This window comes from Procambarus clarkii, chromosome 33, assembly GCF_040958095.1.
Source record: "Procambarus clarkii isolate CNS0578487 chromosome 33, FALCON_Pclarkii_2.0, whole genome shotgun sequence".
Lineage (NCBI taxonomy): Eukaryota > Metazoa > Arthropoda > Malacostraca > Decapoda > Cambaridae > Procambarus > Procambarus clarkii.
In genome coordinates this window covers 29,856,194-29,868,268 of record NC_091182.1, presented here as the reverse complement: position 1 = coordinate 29,868,268, position 12,075 = coordinate 29,856,194, and the positions used below count along the sequence as shown (strand labels likewise).

General features: G+C 41.5%; 1 protein-coding gene across 3 annotated transcripts in view; it reads right to left on the bottom strand.

Annotated features, from left to right (window-relative positions):
- Nucleotides 1-12,075, bottom strand: part of Atac3 (Ada2a-containing complex component 3) — a 49,225-nt gene that overhangs the window by 26,601 nt on the left and 10,549 nt on the right. For all 3 annotated transcript variants that reach the window (XM_045753811.2, XM_045753812.2, XM_045753810.2), the window contains exons 5-8: nt 11,788-11,886; nt 9,530-9,627; nt 6,817-6,883; nt 1,240-1,374 (exon numbers count right to left, since the gene is read on the bottom strand). In XM_045753811.2, the coding sequence (XP_045609767.2) occupies nt 1,240-1,374; nt 6,817-6,883; nt 9,530-9,627; nt 11,788-11,886 (399 nt within the window). The remainder of the gene's footprint in view (nt 1-1,239; nt 1,375-6,816; nt 6,884-9,529; nt 9,628-11,787; nt 11,887-12,075) is intronic.

The following is a 12,075-nucleotide window of genomic DNA, read 5'->3' as shown; positions in this document are numbered from 1 at the left end:
GCGGAACAGAGCCAGCCACTATGAGAGAAGAGAACTATCTACAGTACCCTGCGCCCTAACCAGTGACGAAAACTTCCCCTACCCCGAGGCAAGTAGGGGAGCAAGAAACACCCCAGCCGACTCCAAGGGCGATCAATCACTGAGCAGCAAATGACACAGCGGAGATAGATCCCACGGTGACTTGTGGAGGGTAACCCCAAGCCCCCAAGGGCAGTACTTACAGGGCACCTAGGGAAGGGAATCCTAGGCGCATGCAGCCCAAGTACTGGAGAAATTACTCCTGACTCGCACACCACCGTAGAGACAGCACCACACCACTAGGCACAGAACTGAAAAATTCTGGAGCCAGAGGCACACGACCTTGCCGGTTCCACATCAGCCACAGAACTAAAGGGTGGATAACTGGTGCAGAGGTCTGGGGGCTTCCCCTTCCCAGGAAGAAGGGGGGGAGCCGGTTGTGCAGACAGCAGGACAGTGATGTGGTGATGTCATGCTCGTTTGTTCATTTTCATTTGGGGAGTTCTGTTCACTCGTTTGGCTTTCAGTAGCAATATTTTCACCAGAACAGGGGTTTGTTTTGAGGTGCCTACCTTTCTGGGTGCCTGACCCGGTCAATGACAGACATAGAATGCTTCCAACCACACGGTGGTTTCTATAGGCTATTGCTCCTCATGCCTCTCTGAGGGGTCCAGGTTCTGCCTTGTGGTCCCCGGTAGGTCTAGTACTCCATGCACATTGACTAATGCCAGGATCTTATACATTCATATCAGCCCGCATAGCTCCGGGAAACTGAAGGGGCTCCCCCCAGAAAACTATGTTTTGCATTCACACTTCCATCATTACATGTAGCATGGGTAATCACAGCAGTTATCTTCTTCATTTTATTTTTGAAATTCATGCATCAAATAACTCTCTTCAGTCAACAAGCAAAAAATCTACAATAGGTTTAAAAAAATACATTTGTCATAAAATTAATTTTGCCAAGTCACATTCGTCATCTCTGTTTCTGGATTCATGCCCTAGAACTCTGCCCTAATAATCTTGAAATTAATCAACAAAATTTAGACTTCAAGCACTTTTTACAAGTAGCAATAAACAAATACTGGAATAAGTCTTACTTTAATTTTATTTTCACTGGTTTTAAAATAAATTATGGCAAACCAATTAATACTAAATAAAATAAAGTAACACACTCAGTAATTCAATGAAATAAAACTAGCTCTAAAAATTAGGACTCACTTCTTCAATAAGCAACTCCTCTGTATGAACTTCTTCAGTTTTACAGACAACAGGAATAGTGTCTAGGTCATGCGTCAAGTCTAGTGAAATGGATTCCACTGCTACAGCTTCTTCCTCTTTGCAGCTGATGCCATTCTATAAAATAACATGTAGACCAAGTGAGGAAAGGATCAGTTTAGATATGATATTGAATTTGTGAATACAATACATAAGTCAAATACATTATTTTCAGCTATAAGTAATCCAGATGTAATGTGCGATATTCAGGGTTTGAACTGCTCATTGTTAATTACTGGCTAATGAATCTTGACTGTATTGTTCTGGATCCAATCTTGATTTGTGTTGGCAGAGTTAATAGCTGCCTTTATTGACAAGGCTAAAGTAGAAGCCATAGCCAGAGCTTCTAGCTCAGACTGGATCTTTTCCATAAACTTTGAACACCAAATTGCAAATTAAAGGCTCAAATTTGCTAAAGGGTTGTCTCCTTTAAATTTTGAATAACAGAACAATTTTCAGATTCAGGAGGGGGGCCATGGTGAAATTTGGCTCTGTTTTAGTTTGATAACACCCAATCTTGCCTTAAATTTATTGCATAATTGCATCAACATCCTTCTATTATGTTGTCTCAAAACCCTATAAATGATTTGGCAAGACCTTCATTCCACTAGAGGTATGCTGAAGACTAAAGAAGACAAGTGTAGTGTTACCAATTGTGAAGAAATACAAGTTAATCAAAATGTAAAAGCCACATTTATATATGACTAATCCATCATATCTGAGGAGGAGGGGGGGTAAGGAAAGGCCACATGGTGTCAGTGGTGGCCTCAGTGGTGCAACAATGGGTAGTACAATTAATGGTCAATGGTGATTTGGTTTTGTTTGGGCTTAAGGCCTATCAACCTTAGAAAGGTTATTAGGGCCACCACAATAGCTTACTGACCAACCAGTAAGTATACTTTAGGCCTTAACCACTGCACTGCGCAACGCGCCTTGAGACTCTCGATGGGTGGTGGGCAATGCACCTCAGAGCTCTCATAGTTATAATGTACGATTCGAAAGTGGCGCGCGGTGATGTGGGTACAAAAAGGATGCCCGAGGCCTCCAGTGATCATCCGCCATTTTGAAAAACAATCCCAGCATACCCCAGGGGTCAGGTGACCCTTAGTTTCAAGGAAGCAACCATGTCTGATGCATCGTCTACGAGCTCCCGGTCCACGGTCAGCCGCAGTCCAGCAAAACGACTCTCAGAGGACGAAATACAGGACATATTGTATGATGATGGAACGATGCATGATGATTTAGACTACAGTCCTGAAAAAGACCTAACACAGGGGTCGAACTTGTGCGATATGGACACGGAGGTGGACGATGTCGCGAGTGTGTACCGTACACGTGCCACGCCCGGCCTGCCTCACCGCCCTGAGTCAACACCGCTAGTCACCATCACCATGTGTGTGTATCCCCTGATGTGAGTTTATTTAGTGATACTACATGTGATGAATCATTCTCGGGCTTCAGTGACATAGGCTCTGATACAACCAGTGCTGACGAACCGACTACAAGCAGCGATGGTGTTACTAGGCGGGGTTTTGCTGCCTAAGCAACACACCGAGGCAAGCGGCAACAAGTCACACAGTCTGAGGACAAAGAAGACAGTGTTCCCTCGACATCAGGTGTTCATAGTAGGCCTACACTACGCAGAACACTCATCTCCTGGCATACCCATATGCAGCTCTAGCACAAACCGACAGAGCCGTGCTTTTGGTGCTCGTGCTGGTGGTGGCGGTGGTGTTGGCGCCAAAACCACTGGTGCACTTGTGTGGGAGGATTGTGAGACTTTTGTCCCACAAATTCCAACATTTGATAATACCGATGTTGGTGTGACACCCATATTCCACTATACTGGTGATGATATGGCTGAAATTGACTATTTTATGGCATATTTTGATCAGGAATTCATGGACCATCTTATTGCAGAGATGAACAGATACAGTATGCTCACAGCCTCATTGACTCTGGCATTTTACCTGCCTCTCGCATGACAAGTTGGAAAGCCACGACAAATGAGGAAATGTATGTTTTTAGCATTGTGCATGATGATGCATTCAGAAAAACACATGATCCAGGATTATTGGAGCAAAGACAGCCTTGTTCCATTCCCCGTGTTCAACAGGTACATGTCACGTGATAGGTTCCTGTTGCTTCTCAGGTGCCTGCACATTGAGAACAATGATAATGAAGACAGACAGGACAGACTGTGAGGAAGATATTTAGACATATGAGAGGAAAGTTCCATGACTATTTTGTACCATGACAGAATGTTGTGATTGATGACTTGCTAGTCCTCTTCAAGGGACGACTGGCGCTCAAACAGTACATTCCATCCTACCTTGAGGTTACCTTGAGGCGTTTTTGGAGCTTAGCGTCCCCACGGCTTGATCATCGACCAGGCCTCCTCGTTGCTGGACTGGTCAACCAGGCTGTTGGACACGGCTACTCGCAGCCTGACGCATGAATCACAACCTGGTTGATGCTTTGATGCCATCAAAGCAAATTTGTTTTCCTTCTCATTGATGTTGCAGTGTTGAACTGTTTCAACATTTATCTCATGAAATCTGGCAAGAGACCCCCCAATATGTACATTCAGTGTTGTTCTAGTGTCACAACTTCTCGTGAAGTATAGGGTGGAGGGTTGTGTTGCAGCGCGTGGGGTGCCAGCAACAATGCCTCACGCAGTTCCTGACAGACTCAGGGGTAAGGACATTCTGGCTGTACACAAGCTTAGTTATATGCCAGGCACAGGCACATGGGAAACAGGTAAACATGCCTGCATTGTCTGCAAGAACACACAACATATGGAATGCAAGCGAAGATGCATCTGCACCTAGTGCGGTGAGTGCAAAGTTGCCACCACTGTGGCCAAAGTAAGTACACTTGTAAAATTATTTTCAACAGACATGTGATCAGGGAAGGGTATTTAACACTTTAGGAAGAACAAAAAATTTTTTGCAATTTATTTTCGGCAAACCACGGGTTTGTCTTATTTTAAGGTCGAGCAGTGCAGTGGTTAATTTTGGGAAGTTCTACGGCCATTTTCAAAACTGTGGGTATAGGAAGTAGTCAGCTGCAGTCTGCTTTGTCTCACTGACTTTCTGGATGCCTTCCCTGCTGGTGGCATTTACAAAATAGATGACAATGCCCCCCTACACCTCTGCAAGGGGGATAGGGACCAGATTCTGGCTTGTGGTCCCTGAGTAGGCCAGAGAACTCCGCAACGCATGGGACCTGTTAGGCAATACACACATTGGAGATATTAGCTATAAGGAGCCACCAGGGCTCACCTAGATTTGGCGTTTCATTACATTCAATGCTGTTTTTTTATCGAGCCATTACAGTACTGTATATACATATTAGCATCATGGGTATAAAACTATACAATATTATCTAAAATCAACATATGATAACTTTAATACTCAGTTAATAAACTGTATTCATTTATCGTTATTATTTTTAACAGTAAAAATAACCTGCATATGTTTATTTATTGAAAACATGCACTAATTTAAATTATTTTTCATAAATTTATATTAAATATATCTCATAATAATGATCACAACAGAAATGATGACCAAACCACAACTCAGAAGATGGAGAAGCGACGATATTTCGGTCTGTCCTGAACCAATATCAAGTCGTTTGGATATGGTCCGTCCTGGACCATTATCAAGTCAATCTCCCATGAGTTGATAATGGTTTAGGACGGACCAAAACGTCATCGCTTCTCCATCTTCTGAATTGAGGTTTGATCACCGTTTCTTCTGCCAAATTATTATGACTCATTGTCTGCATGATCACAACAGGCTTTGTATGACATTTTTCTGGCTGGAACTCCTTGTGGCTCCCTGAAGCTGAAATGGCTCCTAACTACTGGATCGCATCAGCTGTGGGATTTGGCCTACCAGGGACCAGAGCCAGAACCTGCCGACCTCACAAAAGAAAGAGAGCAGGTGACATTCTGCCACTTCACTGGGAAGGCACTAAGAAGGTCAGCAAACCAATACAGACCACTGATGGGTTCAAAGACACCAACGCCTTACAACCCACCAAACAAACTCCCAAAAAATGAAAACAAATGATCGAACATTTCTCGAAACAAGCGTGCACTCGTTTGCCTCACTCATTTGGGAAGGGTGGAGGTCAGGGGCATACTATTCACCGATTCAAGCCCTCAGTTCTTATATTGGTGCAATGCATTCCATACATCTCCAGTAGGGCCCTAGGGTTGTGTGCAGCTATGGCAGGCACTGGTGCTTTTTGACAAAGTGCTTCTCTGGAATTTGTCCTGTGTGTTGTTTTTCCCACTGTGAAAAGCCTGGGTTTGGCTTTTAGAGTGCTTAGAGCTGTATGTGCTCAGGGGTTCCCTTCTCTGAGTGTTTTCTAGTGCTGGCCCTGCACTGTCAGAGTTCTCCTCTCTGGTGATATTGGGAGTTTACTCCATCAGACGTTCTTCCCGTTTGGGGTGACCCCCTTGCCTTGGTTTTGTCAGGGGTCTCATTGTCCCTGTCTTGACCCAGGTCAGGAGAAAGTGTTTGCAGATGTGCCACACTTGTGGAGACGGGGTGTTTGCTCTTTTGGCCATGGTTGGCAATTTGTTCATGAGCGGCCAGCTTCTTTTTTTGGTGGAGAATGAGTCGGCTGACTTTTGGAGGGGACCTTAGGTTGTTGTTGCTTGGTTTGGATAGGGTTGCAGCATGTGCTGTGCCTGGTGGTGGTTTTTGGTCGCTACCTTCATGCCCATGCTTCTACATTAGTGGATGTTTTGTTTGCCGATCCCGTTTCCTTGGTTTTCTCCTCACTGTTTTTCTTATCTGTGGTTAGTTAGCTTCAGGGAGTCACAAGAGGCACCCCCTCCCCCAGAAAATCAGTGTGGAATGTAATGATATGCCAATTTCTGGGAAAGCCCAATTAGCTCCCTGATTCTCCCCTCCCTCCTTTGCAGGTTGTCGGTTGTTGTTGTTCGGCATGCAAATGCTCCAGAACTGAAGACTTCAGCCAATGGACAGTGTGAGCCCTGTCCTCACTCCCTCCCTAAACAAGTGGGAGAGGGTGGAGTGAATGAGTGCACTCTTGTTGAGACGTTTTCAATTGCTTGTTTACATTGTTGGGGAAGTTTGTTTGGTAAATTGTGAGACTTCAGTCTCTTTGAATTCAGTAATGGTATATATTGGTTCGCTGTCTTTCTGCGTGCCTTGCCCAGTGAGGTGGTGGAGTGTCACCTGCTCTGTGCCTCTGTGATCTGGGACCAGGCTCCAGCTTTGGTTTCCTTTGAGCCAAACTCATTCCCCACAATTGATACAGTCCAGTAGTTAGGGGCCATCTCAGCAAGATAGCTTCAGGGATCCACTGGGGATCACCCAGAAATTGGCATTTCATTACATTCAATGCAGGTTTTTTATAATTTGTTACTGGCTTAATATAAATGTTCTATATAATAAATAAAATAAATGAACTATATGGCTACAGTTCAAAACAAATCACAAAGCGATATATAAATGCACAAGTGTATAAGTAAGTTACCTGCAGTAGCAGAACAATATTTTCATGTCCTTTTTCTACAGCCAAGTGGAAAGGTGTTTTAGAGAATCTGGAAAATAATAACCATAGATAAAGCATCTCTCTTATTGGATTAAAATTTTAATAATAGTCTAGTATCCTCATTAGCTTCCCAGAGATGCTCTCATTAGGGTATTGGGAATGCTCCGTTGGGGGTGGCCATGAGAAAGGCGCCATGTTTTAGGGGAAGAGGGAGAAACCTCCCTCCTCCCCTAAAACAAACAGGAAAGAGGATGGGGCAAACGAGCTTGCACTAGTTTCATGATTTTTTTATCATTTGCTTACGTTGCTGGGGGAAGACCTTTTGGAGATTGTGAGGCATCAGCACTTCCTTATAATCAGCAGTGGTTTGTTTTGTTTCACTGACTTTGTGGGTGCTTTCCCAGTGATGGTGGACATGATTAAAATTCACTGGCAATTTTATCATAGTGCCACCACTCTCTGTCTCTTTAGAAAGGCCAGTTTTTGGCACTTGATCCCCAGTAGACCTAAAAGAACTCCACGACTGATAACACCTAGTAATTTGGCACTATATCAGTACTCTAGCTTCAGGGAGCCACAAGATGCTCCCTCCAGAAAAGGGCTTTCAACAGTACTGGAAATGAAGTTCTGAAAAACTGTAACATACTGAAAGCTGAAAAGAAAGACTTTTGACATAAATGAGCAATTTTCTAACTGAAAGAAACATGAGGGCAGTAATCAGAGGCACTTTATCAAATTGAAAAAGTGTTACCAGTGGAGTTCCACTGGGTTCAGTCCTAGCACCAGTAATATTCATTATCGATATAAACAATCTACTAGAAGGAATACAGAATCATATGAATGTGTTTGTTGATGATGCTAAGATACTAAGAAAGATATGAAAAGTAGATTATTTATTTAACATACACGAAGACTTGGACAAAATAAGTGTGGAGTGGCACGTGGCAAATGGAATTTAATGTAAATGCCATGTTATGGAATGGAATAGATGATAAGCCATACTCAACTTTCAAATTATGTGAAAAAGCTTTGAGAATTCTGATAAAGAAAAAGATCTAGGCTTGGTTTTGAATAGGAAACTGTCACCCAAGTACCACATACAAAATATTGTGCGAGGAGCATGTGTGACGATTTCCAATTATAGAATCACTGTTCAATACATGGATGGTATAATATTAAAAAAAAATTCACAACGTTTGTGAGACCAAAATTGGAATATGTAGCAGCTGTATGATGCTCTTAGCTCAGGAAGAACATCAATAAACTGCAAAAAGTTCAAAGACATGCAAATAAATGACTTCCAAAACTAAACAGCAAGGGCTACAAGGAGAAGTTTTAGGTACAGTATGCCAATACAGTATGCCAAAATTTGAAGATAGAATATAAGGTGATATGATCACTACAAATAAAATAGTAACAGAAATTAACAAAAATTAAAATACAAAAAAGAACGTTTAAAAACTGCAACTTCAACAACAAGAGGACATCGGTTCTACTACGGAAACAAAGCTGTCAAAAAAGCATTCTAAAGGTAAATTTTGCAAACAGAGTGGAAGACAGTTGGAACATGTTGAGTGAGAGGGTGGCAGAAACCAAAACCATATGATAATAATAATGCAACCCATCCTCCTGTTTAGATAATACCTATTGTGATGATCGTCAATAGTCACGAATTCGTACATACTTAGCTTTTAGATAGTAGTACTGTATACTGATTAGTAAGGAATTATTTTATGAAAATGAAGCTAAGAAACAAATTTAAATATTCCTAGGTCTAGTATTGCACACATATGTACTACAGTATATTAGGCCTCATGTAATAGGCCTAGGAATGTTAGGTTAGGTTAGTTTGTCACAGCAACACAAATAAAAAATAGTTTTTCAGTTTGTTCAACTCAATTGTGCTGATTTCTACTTTCCAATTTTGTCGTACGTCGGTATATATACTACGGTCCTCATCGTTACTATAAGTACTACCAAAACAGGAGGATGGGCTGAATAATGATACACCATCAGTAGCTTCAAAGCATCAAACCATCAGTCGTTCCAAAACATCATATGAAAAAAAAGGAGCAATGGGAAGACGGGACACCACAAGCAAAGCTCTCCTCCAGTACTGTAACTACAAGCAGGTAATACCATTTAAGCCTCACATAAACACACACAGTACAGCATACATATATTCAAGCATATATTCAGTAATTCTTTACAAAACTTCATAATACAGTAATAATAATAATAATAATAATAATAATAATAATAATAATAATAATAATAATAATAATAATAATAATAATAATAATAATGTTGATCAAACCACACACTAGAAAGTGAAGAGACGACAACGTTTCGGTCCATCCTGGACCATTATCGAGTCGATTGTGATAATGTCACAATCGACTCGATAATGGTCCAGGACAGACCGAAACATCGTCGGCTCTTCACTTTCTAGTGTGTGGTTTGGTCAACATTTTTCAGCCACGTTATTGTGACTCCTTATCTGAATAATAATAATAATAATAATAATAATAATAATAATAATAATAATAATAATAATGATGAAAGAGGACCATAATGAAAACTACCTGAAGGGAGAAGAATAAACTAGAATTTTTACTAAAAAACTGCTTAATTACAGAACCAGGAAAAATGTCACAATTACCAAACTACTTTATCATGCAAGTTCTACACTTACTTGTTAGCTATATCAGTTTGAGCACGCTGCTTGAGTAGTAATTTAACAATTGAGGTATGTCCTCTATCACATGCCCAGTGAAGAGCCGTCATTTTTAACTGAGGGAAAAAAAGAAATGATGAATGCAATGAAAGGACAATTTCTGGGCGATCCCCGGTGGCTCCCTGAAGTTACCATCTCTGATGTAGTTGCCATCTACTAGGTGCCATCAGTTGAGGAGTTGTCTAGCCTAATGAGGACCCAGCACCAGAACCTGCTCTTCTCACAGAGGGAAAGGGAGCTGTGGAATTTATATACATTATTAAATTATTCATTTAAGCCACCACCGAGGAAGGTATTCAGAAACTCAGTGATTTAAAACAAACCACAGCTGGCTGCCTCTGAGATCTGTAAGCTCTAAAATGGCCATAGAAGTCCCCAAACTCAGTTTCAAAGAATTTGACTGTTTACATAGTTAAGGGGGAGTTGGTTAGGCAGGTTTTGAGACTTTAGTCTTTTTTTTTTTTAACCCAGCAGTGATTTATTTTGACTCACTGACTTTCTGATTGCCTTCCTTGGTGAGACAGAAATGGCTCTGCTCACTGCTTCTCTGTGAGGGGGCCAGGCTCTGGCACTTGCCCCCAGTAGACCTAAAGAACTCCATGGCTGATACAACTTGACAGATGGGAACCATCTCAGTGAATAGTTACAAGGAGCCACGAGGAGCTTCCCTGTGAAAAGACTTTTGACAGAATTTCACATACAAGGTTGTTCTGGAAATTGGAACATATTGGAGGGGTAACAGGCACACTGTAGATATAAATGACAAATTTTCTGACACAAAAAAAGAGGGCAGTAATCAAAGGCAGTGTATCAGACTGGAGAAATGTTATTAGTAGTGACAGGGTTCAGTTCAAGCACCAGTAATGTTCATTGTCTATATAAACAATCTACAAGAAGGAATACAGAATTATATGAACATATTTGCTAATGATGCCAAGCTACTAGGGAAGACCATATTATGGAATGTGGAATAAAGAAAACAGGCCATGCATAACCTAAAAATTATGTGAAAAAGCTTTAAAAAATTCTGATAAAGAGATCCAGGGGTGGTTCTGGATAGAAAACTTGTCACCCGAGGCCCACATAAGCAGTGCGGCGGCTGTGGTGATGCATGTTTGTTTGCTTGTTTTCTGATTGGGGAGTTTTGCTTGCTTGTTCGGCTTTCGGTTTGCAATTTTTAACCAGCTGTAGTTTGTTCTGGGATTCCTACCTTTTTGGGTGCCTGACTTGGTAGATGGCAGACAGACTGCTTCCAATTACATAGGGGTGTCTATAGGCCATTGCTCCTCATGCCCCTCTGAGGGGGGGCCAGATTCTGGTTCGTGGTCCCGGTAGGCTAGAACCCCATTGATTGACTGTTGCCATGGTCTAATACATACACATCAGCCCGGTATAGCTTTGGGGAGCCGAAGGGGGTCACCACAGAAAAGAAGACACGACAAACCCCCTTCCTATTCCTCCAGGGGTGAGAGATACTGACCACCTGGACTATTCTGCACATGAATAGATTGGCCACAATCAGAAGTAAATGAAAATACAGTACAGGACACAAGTAAGGTATGCAGCATAAAATGCAAACATGAAGCAGGAAATAGAACAAAGCAATGGTGATGGCTATCACTGGACTGAAATGTTCTAAGAATAGACAACAACACTTTAACTGAAAGCATGAAGCTGAATGTTCTTTACCGTTGATGTGCCTCTGTGTATGCCACATCTTTCTACATTACCACTTGTGCAGTCATCATGAGGAAGAACCTTCATGTAAACTGCACATATTGTGAAGAAGAAAAAGCTGAATGTAGGCCCAGCAAAACGGCAAGACACTGACTTAAACAAGCAAGTGAGAGAGAGAGATTGGCTGATGGAGACACCAGGGTGACCTGGACTGCCATCTGGTGGCAGTCAGGTGAATGTTACAGCAAAAGTGTTTACACCACAGCAGCAATTGCTTGCCTTGATTTTCTATGGATTACTGATTTCCTTTCAAGCAGTTGCCTAAATTAATGTGCTTATCTTTTCTGGTATTTCTTTCCTTCTATTCTAGGTTAATGTCTGAATCCCAAGCTTTCCTCAAATCATAGACAGAGTCAGTAGGCTTGAGTGGGTCTCAGAGGCCTGGTGTGATTCCTTAAGGCTTGACAACACGAGTGCTATAGCTCGGGGAGCTCCTGAGAAGCAAACTCAGAGAAATAAACACAACAATAAATTCTTACCATATCACAGGCATTAATGTTGGCCCCAGATTTGACTAGTAAAGATACAATCTCAGTATGACCCTCCATAGCTGCCAGATGTAGTGGTGTCTTCTCTACCTGTAAGTAGTTGACAAATAGCAAAATACAGTATTACATTACTTTAGCAATAAAAATGTAAAAATACATATTTTTAATTACAAGTACTGTATCTTATAAAAGATATGTAAAATAAACTTTAGTTACAGTATGATAATGTAAGATCACAATTAAGATTAAGATCACAATAAATATTAGCCCTTCAAATGC